General features: G+C 40.3%; 1 protein-coding gene across 2 annotated transcripts in view; it reads left to right on the top strand.

Moving 5' to 3' along the window:
* The window catches only part of GNPAT (glyceronephosphate O-acyltransferase), a 33,453-nt gene that overhangs the window by 888 nt on the left and 11,379 nt on the right, over positions 1 to 21,186 (top strand). The window contains exons 1-5 of one of the 2 annotated variants that reach the window (XM_070264702.1): positions 7,653 to 8,475; positions 8,978 to 9,160; positions 15,674 to 15,850; positions 18,249 to 18,378; positions 20,793 to 20,920. In XM_070264702.1, coding sequence (XP_070120803.1) covers positions 9,053 to 9,160; positions 15,674 to 15,850; positions 18,249 to 18,378; positions 20,793 to 20,920 — 543 coding nt within the window. In that variant the 5' untranslated portion in view covers positions 7,653 to 8,475; positions 8,978 to 9,052. Of the gene's footprint in view, positions 1 to 7,652; positions 8,476 to 8,977; positions 9,161 to 15,673; positions 15,851 to 18,248; positions 18,379 to 20,792; positions 20,921 to 21,186 lie in introns of those variants that run through there. The other variant, XM_001494161.4, reaches the window with a different exon arrangement.

The following is a 21,186-nucleotide window of genomic DNA, read 5'->3' as shown; positions in this document are numbered from 1 at the left end:
CAGCAGGGTTTTTTTGCCAACAGAATGTTGGTCGTTCACAGTTTTTGTGAAGAAATTAATGGTGGAAGCTTTGTAGCTCTCAGGTTTGCACAATCCTGGGGCAACAGATCTTTTTTTTTAACTCATAAATTAATTGTTATATACTTTAGCAGGAAATAAACGAATGCATTTAAAAAGCATGTTATCTTGTCCTGGCAGTTAGTGTCAGTTTCTGATTTAAATATGTTAATTTGTGTGGGAAGGTCAAAACAGAAAACACAAAAGAGCAAGATTTAAAAAACCATTTCAAAAGAGAATATATATATATGGCTACCTTCAAATTTTGACACCAGGGAGGCAGGCTCTGTGGCCAAGTGGTTCAGTTCATGCACTCCACTTCGGTGGCCCAGGGTTTCATCAGTTCGGATCCTGGGCGCAGACCTAGCACAGCTCATCAAGCCATGTTGAGGTGGTGCCCCACATAGCAGAGCCAGAAGGACCTACAACTAGAATATACAACTGTGTACTGGGGGGCTTTGAGAAGAAGAAAAAGAAGATTGGCGACAGATATCAGCTCAGGTGCCAATCTTAAAAAAAAAAAAATTGGGGCATAAGTATTCCTTGGAACATGGGGAAACTTGTGTTTCCTTGCTATTGAGAGCTCTGTGCTTATAATTGCTATTAATTGTCCACTTCTCTGAGGCTTACCGTTTTAACCTCTCTTCTCCTTGATCTTCTCACCCCATGGTTCTGTGGTGGAAATATTGGACCTTTCCCTAGAGGCATGTAGGGAAGAGGATTGCTGTGTAGATTCTTTACGTTCATGACCACCTGAACTTTTTTTTCTTACTATTTCAAGCTGTCCTTATTTATTTCCTCAGCCACACTGTTATTGTGCAACACTCTCTGTAATCTGAGAGTAGTATTTTAGAGAAGATAGTGCTCATGGCAGCAAACATTGCAGCAATGGGTACTTATGGAGTCCTAGTCATTCTCAGTGTCCAAGATATAGAAGTTAAAGATCCGGCTCTTGCCTTTAAGAACTTCAAAAAAGTCATAAAAGTAAATGATTACAATTAAGTGAGATAAGGGCAGTGGTTGAAGCATGTACAGTATGTTGTTGGAGAAATGAGAAGGAGCACCTGACCTGTTTGCTGACTTGGAGAAAGTTTCTAAGAGAAGGTGACACCTGAGCTGAGTTTTTGAGGTGTGAGTGGGAGATGAGGGAAAGGAAGACTATCCTAGGCATCGATGTCAGAAAACCACTCGCATGTATGTTTGGGAGAACCACGTAGTTAGGTAAGAGTAGAATCAAGGGGACGTGAGAAATGAAACTGAAGAAGTAGGTAGAGGATATTTCCTAAAGAAATTTTTTTTTTTTTTTGCTGAGGAAGATTGGCCTTGAGCTACTGTCTGTTGTCAATCTTCCTCTTTTTTTCTTTCTTCCCAAAGCCCCAGTACACAGTTGTATATCCTAGTTTCAAGTCATTCCAGTTCTTCTATGTGGGATGCCACCACAGTATGGCTTGGTGAGCAGTGCACAGGTCCGTGCCCAGGATCTGAACTGGCGGACTCCAGGCCATGGGAGCAGAGCGCACGAACCTGACCCCTGGGCCACGGGGCCAGCCTCTGAAGAAATTTTATATGTTGTGTTTACACAGCCTTAAGGTTTAAATCTTAACTTTATAGGGGCCCATTTAAGAATGATCAGATTCATATTTTTGAAAGTCTAAGAAGAATATTAGGTTTCTGGCTTGGTTATTTGTGTGGATAACCTCTTTTACTTAAGTGGAGGTGATATAAAGAGTGTCCGGTTGGGGAAGGAATCTGATGCCATAAGCGTGGAGGCCAATTAGGTTGCCATCTCAGTAATCCAGAGAAGTGATGAAAGCCTGAAGTAAGGCAGTGGCACTGAATCTGGGGAGAAGGGAGATGAGCAAGTTTGCATGATATTTAGGACAGTTGGCAACTGGGTGGATGATGGTGCCTTTGCTAATAGGAAATATGGGGAGGGGAGCAAGTTCAGTAAGGGTAATATAATAATTTCAATTTGGGATGTGTTTGGTTTGAGATATGAGAGCCAAAATTGGTGGTTTTTAACTTGTGGATTATCATGTCATGGACCAGATACATCACAAGGTGTTTGGGAGACATCCAGATAGAGTTAGAAATATAGTGCCAGAGCAGAAGACGGAGGTCTGACCTAAAGATGCAGATTTGGCAGCCAAAGCAAGTAGGTTGTATCTGAAGCTAGAGGTCTGCTTGAAATCTTTCAATGAGACCACAGAATGAAAAGAAGACTGGGGATGGGTAATCATTGGTGTACCCGTGACTCGAAGTATGGCTTCCTGTTAGAGTCTGAAGGAAAAATCTGGACTCCTTGCCGTGTCCTCCAAGACTCTAATAACCTGGCAACTGCTACCTCTCTGATTTTGCTAATCTTGCTCACTGGGCTTCAGCCATGCTGGCCTTCTGTTTCGGAGACAGTAAGTATGGTCTGTGCTCAGAGTGCTCGTAGCCCCCTCTGTATGGTATGCTCTGTTTTACCAGAATTTTACATTGCTGGCTTTTTTTATTATTGAAGTCCCAGCTCAAATATCACCTCCTCAGACAGGCCTTCCCCAACCATTCAACCTAAAGCAGCTTTCCAATCGCTCTTCCTCATTAGTTAGTCTATTGTCTTTCTTTATGTATTCTCTTTCCACTGTTGTGCTGCAGTAGCGTTGTACTGGATCTCAAGGCTGATTGTTGAATTTCTATGAAGTTTGCAAGCTCATTATTAAAACACAGCCATTATTAAAAATTGTTATATAAATTTACAATTAAGTAAGTTCTGTAAAAACAAAAGTAATAAAAACTCAGCACTTCCTAATTATTTTACTAAATGTTCCTATTGTCTATGCAATGTTTGCTGTCATCATACTGTAAAGTGGAAATCCTGTATAGCAATGGTGACTCCACATCTCTCCCTAACTCTGTGTTCATATTGATCGCTTGAAATCTGCTGTGGTGGGAGTATATATACTACAGAAACTGGCAAATGCTATAAATTAGGACTCCTCCATAGTTAAGCATTTCCCAGCACACTACTGGTGGTGTCCCTAAGTGAACTTAACTTGTTTGTTTGTTGTCTGTCTTTCCTTAAGGGAGTGTCAGCTCCCTCAGTTCACATTCTTTGTCCACCTTGTTCTTGCTGTATTCTCAGCCTGTAGAACAGTGCCTGGTACGTTGTGGGCTCCCAGTAACTGTCTGTCGAATGAATCGATCGTCTAGAGCAGTTGAAAGAGAGGTATAAGGAGGGGCCTGTTTAGCTATCCATCGGGAGAGGGCTGCTGTACACATTAAGACAGGGAAAACAAACAGTGGGGAAAAATACTTCACCAGAATCTTCTTACTTGCGCTGTTCTTTGTCTTGTGCTCCTGGGTGAGTAGCTGTGTCAGTATATTTATTTTGTGATGGTAAATACTTCTCCAGCATGGTGTAGGGAAGGCCGCTTAATGAGCAGAAGCACTCAACCCTGGCTGCGTGTAGGAGTCACTTGAAGTACTTTTAAAAATAATTCTGATGCCCAGGTACCAAATCAAAGAATTTCTAGGGGTGTCTGGGCATCAGCATTTTTTTTAAAAGTACCTCCGGTTATTTTAATGTGCAGCTTGGGTTAAAAACCACTGGATTAGACATTGGGTTGGGGCCAAATTGGGAGAAGTTTGAGCTTTAGCCTGTGAATATTGGGGAGCCATCACAGGGTTCACAAAGTGGCTTCATTCAGTAAGTTGTTTTTTCATTCTATAAGCAGTGATTCAGTTCCTTCAAGGAGCTGGGAATACAAAAATGTATAAGACACATTACCTACTTAGACAAGAAGTTCACAGTCTTGTAGGGGAAACACCAAATACAAGTTTAATGAAGTATTTTATTTTATTTATTTATTTTCTTTTTTGAAGAAGATTAGCCCTGAGCTAACAACTGCTGCCAATCCTCCTCTTTTTGCTGAGGAAGACGGGCCCTGAGCTAACATCCATGCCCATCTTCCTCTACTTTATATGTGGGACGCCTGCCACAGCATGGCTTACCATGCGGTGCCATGTCCGTACCTGGGATCCGAACCAGTGGACCCCAGGCCGCTGAAGCGGAACGTGTGCACTTAACCGCTGCACCACTGGGCCGGCCTCCTAATGAAGTATTTTAGATGCTGTCATGAAAATGTACTGAGAGTTCAGTAAAGACTCAAGGAGGAAGATGACCAGTTCTGTCTAGGTTAAGGAGAGAGTTGGGAAGTGGTACACAAAGGAGGTGAACAAGAGCTGTGGTTGACAGCTAAGCGTTTTCCTGGCGAACAGTGGGGACAGGCCATTTGTAATTGCCCTGTCTCAGTAACTGGTCCCACCATGCACCTGGTAACTCATAAAAGAGACTGTGTCTGTCTTGATCACCACTGTATCCCCAGCACATACCACAATGCCAAGCATGTAATAGGTGCTCAAATATTTGATTCATGAATGCCATTCTTAGAGATAGCAACTTAAACAAAGATTTGGGGAGCCATGAGCTATAGTTCGTTTGGGGAACTACAGGTCTTTGTACAGCTGGACTGCAGAAAGAGGGGAAATGGTAGAGAGGCAGTTGGTGGCCTGGGGTCATATGCTAAGAAATGTGGACTTGATCCTGGTGATAGCAGAGAAGCATGGAAGGATTGTAGATGACCATATTCAGCAAGCTTTTCAAATTATATGTGCCAGTTGCTCTCCCTTATGGGTTCTTGTCCTGAGGACTGACTCACACTGCCTCCCTCATACATATATATCACCAGCTGATCCTTTTCCCACGCCCAGGATCACTAAGTGGGAAGTCTCTAAGATCCCTTTTATCCCTAAAATTATGTAATTTATTATGGTAGTTTGTTGCATTCCACCAAGTCTGAGCCCATATAACTGTATATTACTTTAGTAATGAGAAATGTGACATTTGAGAAGGTTCTCCAGCCTTATAAGCAGGAGTATGTGCTATGTTACAATGACTGCAGTTTTACACCAGAATTCTAGCAGTTAGAAGATTTTTCCTTTATATATTCTCTATACTTTATGTCTGTGGGCATAAAAATGTTCATGTTTGCATATTCACATGTTTTGCATCCTACCGTTTTATATTGAGACTCCCCATAAATGCTCTTGCCTCTATTTATATTCTCATTGTGCCTAGTTGTGGTCTGAGTTTAACATTCTGTATTTTTTTATTACCTCAACATTCAGTCCTTCAATTATTGACCAGTAATGCTATATTCCAAACATGGCTAGATGTTGCAAATACAAAGAGGGCACAAACTGTCCTGTCCTCAAGATAATCACATTTAGTAGGGAGACAGACATGGAAACGATTACAGTGTTATGGGATATGTACCATAGTAGATATATATACAAACAGTCCCCAGCTTACGATGGTGCTTGCAATTCTACACATTCAGTGGAAATCGTACTTCAAATTTTGAATTTTGATCTTTTCCCGGGCTTGCAATATGCAGCACGATCCTCTCTTGTGGTGCTGGGCAGTGGCAGGAAGCCACAGCTCCCAGTCAGCCCCACAGCCATGCAGGTAAATAGCCGATACACTGGTAACCATTCTGTTTTCACTTTCAGTACAGGATTCAATAAATTACATGAGCTATTCAACACTTTATTATAAAGTAGGCCTTGTGTTAGATGGTGTCGTCCAACCGTGGGCTGTTGTAAGTGTTCTCAGCATAATAAGGTAGGCTAGGTTAAGCTATGATGTTCAGTAGGTTAGGTGTATTAAATGCATTTTCTTTTTTTTTTTTTTTTTAAGATTTTGTTTTTCCTTTTTCTCCCCAAAGCCCCCCGGTACATAGTTGTGTATTTTTAGTTGTGAGTCCTTCCAGTTGAGGCATGTGGGATGCTGCTTCAGCATGGCTTGATGAGCGGTGCTGTGTCCTCACCCAGGATTCAAATTGGCAAAACCCTGGACCACCAAAGCAGACCGCGCAAACAACCACTCGGCTGCAGGGCCGGCCCCTCAAATACATTTTCACTTTATGATATTTTCAACTTACAATGGGTTTATCAGGACATAATCCCATTGTAAGTGGAGGAAGATCTCTGGTAGGTAAAAAAAATCCTAATGAGGAAGGCAGCGTAATACTGTCTGGGGAACTCAGAGTTTTCACAGAATAGTGTTGCCTAAGCAAGGATAACAGAGGAACAGAAGAGCGTTCCAGGCAGTGAGATGAGCGTGTGCAAAGGCCCAGAAGCATGTCAACAAAGAACTGTATTGGGAAAATGCAAATCACTCATTGTGGAGTGGACTATGAGCGTGGTGGGCAATGAGTCTGGAAGGGAAGGAAAGGCCAGGTCCTGGAGGTTCTCATATAATGCCAGAAGTGGCTTGGGTCTTATTCTGGAGGAGGTGGGGAGTCATTTAAATATTTTAAGCAGGGAACAATCTGGTCAAAACTGTGTTTTGAAAAGAGCACATGGCAGCATGAAGAAATGATTCAAAGGGGTCAAAACAGGCAAGGAGACCAGTGAGGAGGCTACTGTGATAAAGAGCACAGGCTGGACGCGTGAGTGAGGATTCAACATGATACGTTCTTAAAGGCCGTGTTAACAGGATTGGGTGGATTGGATTTGTAAAGGGTGAAGGAGTAGGGGTGTAGAATGATGCAAAGTGATGTAGATGGCTTGGTGGTTGCTGGTGGAGATTTCAGGAAATAATCAAGTTGTAGGATTGTGTAGGGGAGGAATGAGTTCAGTTTTGGAAAGGCCACGTGTGAAGTGTTTGCAACTAAATATGTATATTGAGAGCTCAGATGGGAGAAGAGATTCAGAAGCATGCATAATGAGTGTTTCAAACCAGTTGACCAGGTAGAGTACTCAGCACACTGTGTGGAGTGAAGAATAGAGGGTTGGAGATGTTAGCATGTTAAAGGAAATGGGAGGAAAGAAGACATATTTATAGTTTGGGGGGAAATTTCCCCCAGAGTGAGAATCACTGGATTAGAGAAATGAGGTCTATTTTCCGCTGAGACAGGGGAAAGTCATGTATTAAAAACCAAAGTAGGAAAATTTCAGGGTTGTTGGAGGTAGAGAAAGGAAGGAGCACTTGAGAATGGTGTCATGGCATAGAGAGGTCCAGCGGGATGAAGCCTAGAAGGAGGCCAGAATGTAATGATTAACTTCAAGAGACGTAATAATTGTTGTGGCACTTTTTGTAATAGTGTGAATGAAAAATAATGCAAATGTCAAACACTAAAAATAATGTTCTGGAGGGCCAGCCCCATGGTGTAGTGGTTAAGTTCAGTGTGCTGCACTTTGGTGGCCCAGGTTCGCAGGTTCAGGTCCCAGGCACAGACCTACAACACTTGTCAGCCATGCTGTGGTAGTGACCCACATGTAAAGTGGAAGAAGATTGGCACAGATGTTAGCCCAGGGCTAATCTTCCTCAAGCAAAAAAAGGGGAAGATTAGCAACAGATGTTAGCTCAGGGCTAGTCTTCCTCAGTAAAAATGATAATAATAATAATTATCTGGAAGAAACTTAAATGACATGGAGGAGTGTTTGTGACATTAAGTGAAAAAATCAGGTGGCAAATCAAAATGTACGTGTGGCAGGTAGAGGGAATGTGTCTACATCATAGAAAAGCATTCACTAAAATGGTCTCTGGATCTTTGTATGACAGGTGATTTTAATTTTCTTCTCTGTGCTGTACTCTATCTTCTAAATTTGTACAGTGAACATATATCACTTTGGTAATTAGAAAAAATTAAGTTAACAGAACATAAAGGTGAGTATGCACCTACTAAAATGTTTTAAAACAACATTTAATATAGGGAAGTACCCATAATGTAATTGGAAAGGCAAGATAAACTTTATTTGGTGTGGCTCATGTCTTGAATTAAAAAATTATGTATTTCTGTAGCTATGAATGAAAAAAAATAAGGAAACTAATAAGTGTTAAGAGTAGTTATTCCTGGGGTGTAAAATTATGGGTAGTTTATATTTGCTTGTTTGTATGTTTCCAAATTTTCCATAATTAAACGTGATGAGGAGTGTGGGAGGGTGGTTGTTAGGATTAAGGTGTGTGAAGCCATAGGCTGGCGTCTGAATCGTGTCTCTGCCTGTTGGGAGCTCTCCCTTAGGTGAGTTAGTTCGCTTCCCCATGCCTTGGTTTCCCCACTGTAAAACAGGAGTAATGATGACAGCTATTTCATAGGTTTGTTGTGAGGCTTGTTCCTGCATGTATGTAAAGTTCTTAGAATAGTGCCTGACGCTTAGTAAACAACCATGCCTGTTAGCTATAATTATTATTATTATTGCTACCATGTCTTTTATAATCAGAAAAACAAACTCTTAAGAAGTAACAATGCAGAAGTCGTTGGTAGCCTGATAAACAGCAGTTTCTGCGGCTTGTTGGATACAAGCTGAATTGCAGTGGGTTGAATGGAGATAAAAAAGTCATCACAGCAGATACAGACCACTCAATAGGTATTTATATGGGAGCACTTTTTTCTTGAGTGAATTTTCCTTTTGTTTGCACCCAGGTAGTTTTATTTAATTTGACATAGTTTTGAGTTTGTAATGTATGCTTTGATTTAATTTTTAAAGCTAAGTAGAAGAGGCAGACAGAACAAGTTTATCAATGTGATTGATGAAATCTTGTAAAATTGTTCAGATTACTCTAGAGTTTAATATCTCATCTTTACTCTCTTTGTTAACTTTCCCAAAGGGGTACTAGCTTTACAAAGATAGCAATAAGAAATATAATAATAAACTATTATGATAATTCAATATCAGTTTGTTGATCCTAATTATCACACATTTCTTTTTCTTAGTATATGAAAATCTGACACTAGAACACTCTGCTCTTGTTCATATGTCATAGAATAAAAATTTTGGCAAAGATGAAACCTTACCAATGTAGTCCCTAATCTGTCTTAATTTATTTTACAATATGTGCATTCCTTTCTTTCATTTGCCTCATCCACAGAAGGAGCTCAAAAAGTGGGATGAGTTTGAAGATATTTTAGAGGAGAGGAGGCATGTCAGTGACTTGAAATTTGCAATGAAATGCTACACACCTCTTGTCTATAAGGGAATTACTCCTTGCAAGCCAAGTGATATTAAAAGTAGTGTTCTCAATTCTGAAGAGGTCCGTTATGTCATTAAACAGGTAAGTAAGTGAGTCCCTCTTGAACCATAGCCAGATTTGTTCGTTGTCAACAAGTTCTTTCTCTTCTTGATTCTCTGAATTTATTTTGTTATGTCTAACAAATCTTTTTAAATTTTGCTATATTCAGCACATTCATCAAATGTTTATCATATTTATAATGTATGTTGGCCTCTTTGCTAGAAACTGGGGGGTTTCACAGTGAGCAAGTTGAACAGAGTTCTTGACCTCTTAAATGCATAGTCTGAGAGGGGATGATGGCAGTTGTACACTCTGTTGGAATGAAATACGATACAAGACGTGCTAGTGGAAACCCAGTGTGCAGGGCACTGATTCGTTATGGGGCAACTCATTCTGTGTAGGGAATTAAAGAAGTGATTTTTAAAATGAGGTGTGAAAGGTGATTAGGGTTTTTCCAGGTGAAGTGGGTGAAGAAGAGTGTTCCTAGCAGAGCAAATAACTTTTCCCCGGGTTTTCAAACCTCACTGCACATTAAATTATTCAACGAGCTTTCAAAATTCCTGTGCATAGATCTTACCTCCATACCAATTAACAGATGGTCAGGGGAAGGAGCCAGGCATCAGCAGTTTCTAAAGAAGCTCAGTTGATTCCAAAGTATAGCCAAGTTTGGGAACCACCAGCTTATTTTAAGGACTAGCAAACCTGCATATTCATGGTACTGAAAATAATTCAATGTGGCCAGACTGGAGAGAGCAAAGAAAGGTAATGGTAAGAACTGAGACTGGAGAGGTTAGCAGGGCCACGTCATGAAGGGCTTTTTACACCAGATAGAGGAGTTGGATTTCATGCTATTTACAGTGCAAAGCCATTGAAAGGTTTCAAATTGGAGTGTGGCATGATGCATTTATGTTTTAGAAACACCATTCTGCTAAAACTGGAGACAGGAAGTCTGTTTACATGCTCTTGCAGTAATCCCTTTGTGGGATCATAGTTGCCTGGACTGGTAAGTGGTTGTAGAAACAGAGAAATGGACAGATTTAAGAGATTTGAGAGGTGGAGTGGACCTTATTTAATGACCTTTGGGTGCGTGAAGTGAAGGGAAGGAAAGCATCAAGGATGATAGAGCCGTTCACTGAGACAGAGAACTTGGAAGAGGGAATGGCCTTGGGAAAGAAGCTGAGTTCTGTTTTGGACATGGCACTTGAAGACATCAAGATAGAGGCATTCACTAGGCCCGATTAGAGCTTCCTCTTGGCTGGCCCTCCATGTCACATTGTCTGCACCCTCCCATGCCTTGAGGTTTGCCTCTGGAGATCTTGCTTCCTTGACTTTTAACTGGAGTTTAGTCAGATTTATGGCCTCAGGAACGTTCTTTATCTCTGTTCTCTGTTTTCTTCTGATTTGGATGACCTATGCTCCTAATCCTTTTGTTTTAATCTGTCTATCATGATTTATCTTGGAGGAACTATTAGTCTTCTCTTGACCTATTTCATAAGTGAATTCAAGTTTCCTCATCAGTTAGAAGCTAAAGACTGGTTCTCAATACTGGCTCTTTGTTAGAATCACCTGAAGAACTTTGGCAAAAAGTTAGCTATTATTATCCACTAGTACGTGAACACCATGAAGGCAAGAATTTTTCTCTTTTTCATTAATATTCCTAGTGCCTAGCACAAAATACGTGTTCAACAAATATTTCTTTAATTAGTGAATGAAAAAAATGCTTGGGTCCCATCCACAGAGATTCTGACTTAATTGGTCTGGGGTAAGACCCAGGTATCTCCTTCCTTTTTTTCCTTCTTTTTTTTAAAGTTCCCCAAGTAATTCTAATGCACAGCCAGATTAAGTGTGACTGACTTAAACCAGGGTTTCTCAGACTTGGCTGTACTGCTCAGGAAAATCATATCATCTAGCTAGATTGGAATTGTCACAAATTCATGATTATGCAACACAACTGGGACCTCTGTGTTACCCAGTAATTCTTTGTTTTCCTAATGAATTCTCTCCCATTCTCCAAAATGGTAGTTTCAGTAGCCACTTTCTCCTTGGACCGCCCACCCTACCTCCTCCTCTTACTCTCAATAGATGACTTTTCCTACATCACGAAGAAAATTTAAACCATTATATGAGAACGTTCTCAACTTCCTGTGATCAAGCTACTAATTTACCAGCATGTAATAATACTCATCATTTTCTTCTTCCCTCCTTTTAAAATGGAAGAGGGATCCTCTTCTTCTGTTTGAGTTTAATCCCTACCCTCCTTCTTTGCTCTGAATTCCGCTTCCTTCTCCTCAGTGACTATGCCGTCTTGTCTCTCCCTTCAAATGTCTTCAATTTCTTCCTCTTTATTAGCTCTTTACCATCAGCATTTAATACGCTTACTTCTCTTTCAGCTTTAATAGACCTCCTTTGACCACATTCCTTCTCTCTTTATTAGCCAGCTCTCCCTTTCCCACTTCTGCTCTCTCCTACTCTTTGAAGAAATTGGCTGTGTTGTCTGCGCTTATTGCCATACTTCCTCACCCTTCATCAACTGCTAAACTCATTGGAATCTGGTTTCCAACCCTTGTAATAGCTCTTTCCAAGATTGTGAATGATGCCTTCCTTAGGGCTAAAATCAACCTTGTTCAAATCCTTGACAACCTTTGGCACACTGTCTCTCCTTTCTTTCCATGACACCGTACTCTCCCTCTTACCTACCAAGTCTTTTTGATCTTTCTCCAGTTGTCTTTATGGGCTTCTTTGCCTTTGCCTGTCTCTCTAAATGCGGCTATTCCTCAAGATTTTGTTCTAGCTCCTTCTTACTCTACCCACTCACTAGGCAGTTTTACTTATTGCTAGAATTTTAAGGTTTTAAAAAAAATTTTTTCCTTACGCTGATGTCTTCTTATAGTAATATCACTATATAATAATGTATTATAAATAAATAATACATCATAATGTAATTTAAAATGTAGATAATATCTATTGCTTCAGCCCAGATCTCTTTTAAGTTTCATATCTATATTTTTAGACGCCTGCTGGAATATCCACTTGGAAATCCAAAAAGCACCTCAAATTCAAGATGTCTAAATCAACTCTTTGACCCTCCCGCCTCCACCCTTGTACCACCTACATTCCGCACCCACCCGGTTTTCCCTCTCTCCAAGAATGGCGCCTCCATATGCTAGCCGCTCAAATCGGAAAATTTGGATGCCGTCTTCAACTTCTTGCTTTCTTTAGATGTGCTGTCAGTCACTCAGAGCTGCTGATTTTCTCTCCTAAATAGCTCCTCTTGTCTGTTTCTTTCCACCTCTGCTGTCACTTCTCTAATGCAGGCTGCCTTAATCTCACAGAATGCAACAGCAGCCATCGAAGGGGTTTGGGCCAAAGACACATGTGATTACTTTTGCATTTGAGAGACCACTCAGGTTTGTGATCTGGAGAATAGACTGGAGAGGGACAAGGAGTTCTAAGACTATTCCTGATTTTTTATGTCTTATCTTAGATTTCCAGGAAGAGGGATCTAGAGGGACAGGCATATCTGTTGGGACAGGGAGAAGCCCAGTTGCACAGAATAAGAGGTCAGGTCGTTCCCTCCTTCTCTGCTTTCCTCCCCTCTCAGAGAAGGCATTCCTTCTGAACAAACCAGCCTGTTCACGTGTGTTCCTCATCTATCTAATTCCTTCAAATTCCCAGGGGTCTTGTTTTTCCTACACTTCAGCCTTCTCCCCTGGCTCATGCTGGCATGAGCATTTTCCATCTGGAGGAAGGTCCTCTCTTGGCTACGTATTCTTTCCATTTAATGTTCCATTTCTCTCTTTCCCTCCTCAAAAGTGTAGGTTGTCCTCTTTTCCCATTCATGTCCCAATTTTAGCAGATTGCTGAAACTCATGCAGTATCTCCAAGTGACCCAGTCCAAGGGAACATTTTAGTCTTCATTTTATCTTTGACTAATAACTGACTATGTCAGTTATTGTTGGACACTTTCTTCTCCTTCAGGATCTCTTACCTTGACATTTATGAGATCATACATTATAGTTCTCCTCTTACATCTTCCTTGTTTATCTCTTTCATAAGTTCTTCCATCTGCCTGATAAGTGTTTCTCGGGGTTGAATCCTCACCCTTCTTAATCTTCCTCTCTGCAGTCCCCTAATTCATTTTATCCATTCTCATCATTTCAGTTTCCATCTATAGTCTGATGATACTCAGTCAATATCTCTAGCCTTGGCTAGATTATTCGGGTTCAGACATCTGTCTCCAACTGTCCTATTCCCTGCTGGACATCTTAATTTGTATGTCCCACGGACACCTCAAAGTCAGTATACCTGCCTTCTTAATCCCTGCACTGTACTGCCTTCTCTCCGTGATCTGTATTCCCTATTTCAGAGGATGGCCCTACCATCCGCTCTCTTGCCCAAAATAAAACTGAGCATCACCCTACCCTTTCCCATCTCTTCAGCACCTCTTATTACCTTTGTTTGGGCCTTTTGTGTCTCTGGCCTGAACTATTTCAAGTTATCCGACTGCACTCCTTCCCTAGGCTTGTTTCCTGAAATCCATCCTTCCCACCAGTCATCCCTTGATTCCTCCATTTTCCCTCTGTCTAGTTCTGCCCTCTTCCTATCCAGCCTTGGTTAGGATTATCTGAATAGCTATTTCACCAACATCCTTAATTCTCCTGTGTCCCAATCTTCCTTCCAGACTGCCCAGGAAAAAAAGCAGTCCAGCATCTGTGCCGGTGCACCTTCTCTCTTCGTATAACCAGGTCCCTAGCTGGCTGCTGCCAGGGGGATGGGCAGAGTTACGCAGATCGATGCTCTTCAAGCTCAGGATCCCTCTTACGTCAGTCCCTTTTCTAGTGCTGCTTCTCCCTCCCTTCCCCGCAGCCCTACCAAACCTTCATGCATCCTTAAGCTGTTATTAGACCCTACCTCTCTTGCCACTAGCAAACAATCATTTATTTTTCTTTGGGTTAATGAAAAATAGTAGAAATTATCTTCCTCAAATTCCTGTTCCTTGTCTTCAAATGTATCTGTGTCTACACCCGTTCCCATGTATGCTTTTTGAGTCTAGGCTCAGAGACAAGACTTCTGTTCTCCTGGTCAAGGCTCGCCACACATCTGTCTTGAGGCCATCCCTTTTAGCCTCTTCTATGACCTTCTAGTAGGCATCCTGTCCCTTTCCTGGATCTTCAGCCTTTCGTTCTCTTCCCTTTAAACACCTCCAAGGCCACTGAATAGTACAGTTAAAAATGGTTACAATGGAAAATTTTATGTTATGTATATTTTATCATAATTTCAAAAAGTGGGATGATGATAAAAAAACAAAAAACAGGTCCAAGGCTTTTCCAACTTCGGAAAGCATTTTTGCTTTACCTGCTATCCCCCCCTCCTCATTTGGACTTTTCATTACTCATTCTGTAGCTACTGTCTTTACTTCCCAACTTCCTGCTTATTCAGTCTTCAGTCCATTTGTATGTTATGTAGGTTATCTTCTGACCCTATTACTAAGCCTTTCTTGCTACATCACTGTTTTAGATAACTTTTGAGTAAAATAAAGAAATACAGGTTAAGAGGAAATAGTTTATCCTAGTCCCACACCTTTGAGCCTATTAAATCGAGCCCTCAAAAAGTTAAGATATGGGGCTGGGTAGAGGATGATTGTACACTTGTGAATGTACTAAATGCCACTGAATTGTTTACTTTAAAGTGGCTAATTTTGTTATGTTAATTTCGCTTCAATTTTTAGAAAAAGAGGAGATACTTTTTCACTGCATGTAACTGGGGAAGTTGGGGCTCCAACATCCCATCCTCTGATGTTCTTTCTGTGCCTCATCCTAAAGCAGAGCATTCTCTTTGGGGAAGGATGAATATTATTTATTACTTTGACTTTACTCTTTTCAAAGTGCTTGTTTAGAGGAAAGTTAAAAGGATCAAATTAGACTTCCTTGAGAACAGAAACTGTGACTTGTTCATCTCCAGGCCCTTGACAGTCCTGGAACACTGCCAACATTTTGTTCTCGTAAAGATGTGGGATGCCATATGAATAAAGAGAGTTCCCTTGTGAGATCACTGATTTCACTAATTACCCTGTGATAGCGTGGGGATCTTTGTACCACTGTCCTATATATCTGATACCCTGAATGGTTATTTCAATATAATCTTGTATTTTTACCTTGTATATTACCTTGTAATAGCATTGAGCAAGCAGTGAAGTACTGCAACAGTCTACTGAAAGAAACTACTCAATGCATGTTCTAGGACACTAGATCATGGGCAACAACTTATTTTAGAGAATTTGGATGTAAGCTCGTTAAATTAAATGGAAAGGTGAGATGTTTTCTTTAGTCTAAAATGCTATTATAGAAACTGATTCTCTTCGAATTTCTAGTCTTTAAATGTGTCTAAATAGTATCATGTATCCACTTTTGTTATGTTGGAAAATAAATTATGTGAATTTGAGGAGAAAACATAGCATTTTTAAGTTATACAGTATTGATCCATTTGAATCTCAGTTAAATGAGTTCTGGCCCCTTTTTTTCCAGAAATTTATCCCTGCTTTCCTTTTCCTTTTAGCTTTCCAAGGAATCCCTTCAGTCGGCCGATGTCCTCCGAGAGGAAGTTTGTGAGATCTTGGATGAGATGAGCCACAAACTGCGGCTGGGAGCCATCCGGTTTTTCGCCTTTGCCCTGAGCAAAATATTTAAACAGATTTTCTCCAAAGTGTGTGTAAATGAAGAAGGTATTCAGAAAGTAAGTATTGCTTGTTCAAAAACAATCTCTTCCTCAACCCCTCACCATGTAGTCAACTCAAAGACTGACTGCACTAGGTGAGCAGGCCCTAATCGTCAGGCGTCTGGTCTGGCAGAAGAGGCTCTCCCTTTCTGGAGGCTGGTGTCTCTTCTCTTGACCTGCAGACCCGCAGGCTTCAGACTGCCACACTTAGTCAGGTGGGACTGACAGACTAACCTGATGTCAGATGTTCACAGAGTTAAAGAAGGAATAGAAAGGGTTTCCGTCTATGCTTCACTTGGCTTCTCCAACATTTTCTTTGTCCTTTCCTCAGCACTTTGGGGTGCTTTTCCTGTAAACAAAGATGTTTCCTTATGGTGCAATTATCAAATTAACATTGATATAAGCAAATTAACATTGATACAATACTACTAATACAGACCTTATTCATAGTTCCCCAGCTGTCCCAGTTATATCTTAGGTAGCAAAAGAATATCCTACATCGCATGTTACACTCAGCTTTCATACTTCTTTAGACTCTTTTCATCTAGAACAATTCCTTAGTCTTCGTTGGTGTTTCGTGATATTATTTTTGAAGAGAACAGACCAGCTATTTTATAGTGTCCCTTGATTTGGGTTTGAGTGATATTTTCTCAATATTAGATTCAGATTGTGTTCCTTTGGCAGGAATGTGTCAGAGTGATGTTGTGTCCTTCTCGGTGCATTAGATCAGGAGCACACGGTGTGTTTGTCCCATTACAGGTGATGTTCACTTTCATCAGTTGGTTAAGGTGGTATTTGTCAGGTTTCTCCACTGTAAGTTACTATTTTTTCCCTTTGTAATTAATAAGTATCTTATGGAGAGATATTTTAAGAATGACTCAGGTCCTGTTTTTCATCATACTTTCCTCCACTAGTTTTTATATCTACAGATGTTTTTTGCCTGAATCAGTTCTATGCTAATGATTGCCAAATGGTGATTTTTTAATTCCATCACTCCTATTATTTAAGTTTGCTTTTTCTGTAAGGCAGAGGTTTCCTTATGAAGATTATTTTTATTCAATTATGGGGTTTTTGGGGGTTTTTTTGCTAAGGAAGATTTCGCCCTGAGCTAACATCTGTGCCAGTCTTCCTCTATTTTGTATGTGGGTCACTGCCACAGCATGGCCGCAGACAAGTGGTGGAGGTCTGCGCCTGTGAACTGAACCTGGCCACTGAAGCATAGTATGCCAAGCTTAACCACTAGGCCACAGGGCAGACCCCCTATTCATGTGTTTTTTGTTTTTCCTTCTTCCCCCCAAAGCCCCCAGTACGTGGTTGTATATTTTAGTTGTGGGTCCTTCTAGTTGTGGCATGTGGGGTGCTGCCTCAGCATGGCCTGATGAGCAGTGCTAGGTTCGTGCCCAGGATCCTAACTGGTGAAACCCTGGGCCACCAAAGCAGAACACACAAACTTAACCGCTCGGCCACAGGGCCGGCCCCCCATTCATGTTTTTTAATACTTTCTTTTCTCTTACTCGGAAGCTCCTACCTTCATTGGCCTTTGTCCTCATGCTTTTTAATGTTTTGTTTTTATTCAGTCATTTACTTTACTTTCAAAGACTTCTTTTTCCTCCTACGACTATTTTTAGGTTGCTAACTTGCTCTCTGGATCTCTGTCAAGGAATGTTTGCTACAGTGTTTTGGGCCAGGGAATGTTGGCTGGCCATGTCTTAACTGATCACAAATTACCCTGCCTTGGTTAATTATATTGAAATTTCAGGAAAACAGATAATTCATTGATACTAGTGAATATTTTTGAGATTTACAGCCTGAGAAATGTATCTGGACGCTCAAATGCGTCCCTCCTAACTATATGGCATCCATCGCCCTGGCAGTGAGTCAAGTGTATAAATAGAGAAATACAGTTATTCTCATTTGTCCAATAATTCATAGATTCTTTTTTAGTCTCCCCAAGAGAAGCTTTGTTCTGTCTTACTATAGACAGCCAGTCTAGTGCAACAGTTAACAGTTCACTTTTTAATTCAGAGACTTCCCAGAACTGCCATTTATTAGATGCATGGACCATGTCACAAACAAGGAAGCTAAGGCTTAGGCCTTATTTACAAGTATGTGGTATTAAAGAATGCATGCAAAATGCTTGGTAGGTAAAATGTTTAATATGGTGCCCAACTAATATTTGTTAGTGATCATCACTACTATTGTGATTCATAAAAATATACATTTTTAAAACTCTTGCATTGTGTGGGATTGTTTAATTAGAACTCTAAAATAGGCTTTGTGTGTGTGGTAGGGGAGGCTGACAAACATGGTTAGTATTCCCTCTGTGCATATGCATGTCCTTCCATTTTCTGACTTGAGATATGATTTTAATGATGTGAAAACTGAAATTACTAAAAATGTAACATTTGTTTTAAAGCTGCAACGAGCCATCCAGGAGCATCCGGTTGTTCTGCTCCCTAGTCATCGAAGCTACATTGACTTTCTGATACTATCTTTCCTCTTATACAACTATGATTTACCTGTACCGGTCATAGCAGCAGGAATGGGTAGGTACCGTTTTTCTACTTTTTTTTAATTAGAAAAGTTAAAATGTTCACTGGAATGATTTTAACACTACTGAGGTATTTGAAGAAGGTGATAAAAAACACCTCTCCCGTCTTCCTTCCAGTCCAGTGTCTAATAGTTTGGATTATGTCCTCTATACTCGGCTTTCCTGTGCCTAAACATAGATAAGCGTATATGCTCATAGGGGTTTTGGTTTAAGTTTGAAAAGTGAGATTATACTGCCTATACGTATTACCTGCCTTACCTGCCTTTTGCTTCTTTTTAATTTGATAGTATATCAATGGCTATTTCTCTAGGTCAATAAATGGATCTAACTTTCTTTTTATATGTTTTTAAATTGTGGTAAAATACACAAGACATAAAATTTACCTTCTTAACCATTTTTAAGTGTTCAGTTTAGTGGCATTAAGTATATTCACGTTGTTGTGCGACCATCACCACCATCCATCCACAGAAGTCTTTTCGTCTTGCACAACTGAAACTCTGTTCCCATTAAATACTAACTCTCCATTCTACTCTCCCCCTCAGCCCCTCGCAACCACCATTCTGCTTTCTGTCTCTATGGCTTTGACTCCTCTAGATACTTGTATAAGTGGACTCATCCAATATTTGTCCTGTTGCAACTGGATTATTCCACTCAGCTCACAGTCTTCAGGGTTCATCCATGTTGTAGCATGTGTCTGAATTTTCTTCCTTTTTAAGACTGAATAATATTCCATTGTATATATAGACCACATTTTGTTTATCCACTCCCCTGTCAAATGGATACTTGGCTCGCCTCCACTTTTTGGCTGTTGTGAATAGTGCTGCTATGAACACAAGTGTGCAAATATCTGTTCTGAGTCTCTGCTTTCACTTCTTCCAGGTATATACCCAGAAGTAGAGTTGCTGGGTTATATGGTAACATTATTTTTAATTTTTTGAAGAACTGCCGTATTGTTTTCCTTAGCAGTCACACCATTTTATATTCGCAGCATCAGTGCACAAGGGTTCCAATTTCTCCACATCCTCACCAACACTTATTTTCTGTTTTTTTTTTTAATAATAGCCCTAATGGGTGTGAAGTGGTATCTCATCATGATTTTGATTTTCATTTCTGTAATGATTAATGATGTTGAGCATCTTTTCATATACTTGTTGCCCGTTTCTATTTCTTCTTCAGAGAAATATCTATTCAAGTCCTTTGCCCATTTTTAAATTGAGTTGTTTGTTCTTTTGATCTTGAGTCATAGGAGTTCTTCATATATTCTGGGTATTAACCCCTTATCAGACGTATGACTCACAAGTATTTTCTCTCATTCCATGAGTTAACTTTTCTCTCTGTTGATTGTGTCCTTTGATGCACAGAAGTTTTTAATTTTGATACAGTCCAATTTATCTGGTTTTTTCCTTTTGTTTTCTGTGCTTTTGATGTCATATCCAAGAAATCATTGCCAAATCCAGTGTCATGAAGCTTCTTTCCTATGTTTCCTTTAAGAGTTCTGTACTTTTAGGTCTTGGATTTAGGTCATTGGGTTAATTGTTGTATATGGTGTAAGGTAAGGGTCCAACTTCATGTCTAACATTTTTGATAGCTATATATTATTCAGCCGTGTAGATGTATCATAATTTACCAGTTTTGCTGTTACAAACAATTTTACAATATATTTTTATGTTGGTGCTTTTATTTTTGTAAGATTGATTCCTAAAAGGAGGATTGTTAAGGCAAATAAATTGTTTATCCTCTCCCTTTCAAGAGAGCCAGGAAAGCTGGGATTCAAGCATACACCTTTGTTAATAAATGCAGTAAACAGTGAGGTAAAAACCGCCAGAGACTTAACCACTTTAAAAGCATTTTCATCTGTAGAGACGTGTGAGGAAGTTATTTGAAAATTAGGGAAAATGAAAAGAAGGACTGTTTTAAAACTGATGGTAAACTCTTCTTCTCATTCTGGACTTGCTTTATTTAAGCTGTGCCACTAAAAGAAGGTTGATATTTTTACCTGATAGGTAAACAAGAAAGGTGAGAGCTGGTTTGGCCTGGCTATCCACAGCATGGGGGACTCATGTTGGTCTGTCGTCAAGTTCATCAGCAGTCCTGACTAAAGAAATTGGCATGATGACGTTGTTGTGGTTCTCACAGTGCCTTCTGTTGCCCCCCACCCCCACCCCAGCTGTTCTGGTTGTAGGTCCAGAGGTGCGCGGGAAGGGCACAAGGTAACCTCCCAGCAAGCAGCTGCCCGGAGTCCCTTCTTCTCCATCATTCTATGAGATGTCTCTTTTTAGGAATTTTAAACTCAGAGAGTATAAGTATAAATATCATAGGGGTGTTTTACTTACATGAAATTTGAGTTTAGATTTTTATAGAAAGTTTCAGTATCTGCCAATAAATATTAACCCCGTCTTTATTTTCCAGACTTCCTAGGAATGAAAGTTATCGGTGAGCTGCTGCGGATGTCAGGGGCCTTTTTCATGCGGCGCACCTTTGGCGGCAATAAACTCTACTGGGCTGTGTTCTCCGAATATGTAAAAACGATGTTACGGGTAAATGCAAATAATTACCAAGTACTTTCAAGCTGTGTTTTCTTTTCACTGAAGTTTGCCATAAGATCTTATTTAAATTCTTAACTTCTGAATGACCGCTCAGCTATTTTTTCCCTTCAAGGAATGTGCATAGGCTCAGCAGTCTGTTTACTCTGTGCAACTCTCTTGTTCAAGTTTCACTGTGACCAGTGTTTGTTCAGAGGGCTGGGGAGGGGGCGGGGAAAGGAATCAAAAGAAGCATTTATCACTTTGAGAATAGGCAATGG

This window comes from Equus caballus, chromosome 1 (genome assembly GCF_041296265.1).
Source record: "Equus caballus isolate H_3958 breed thoroughbred chromosome 1, TB-T2T, whole genome shotgun sequence".
NCBI lineage: Eukaryota > Metazoa > Chordata > Mammalia > Perissodactyla > Equidae > Equus > Equus caballus.
This window is presented reverse-complemented; position numbering and strand designations above follow the sequence as displayed.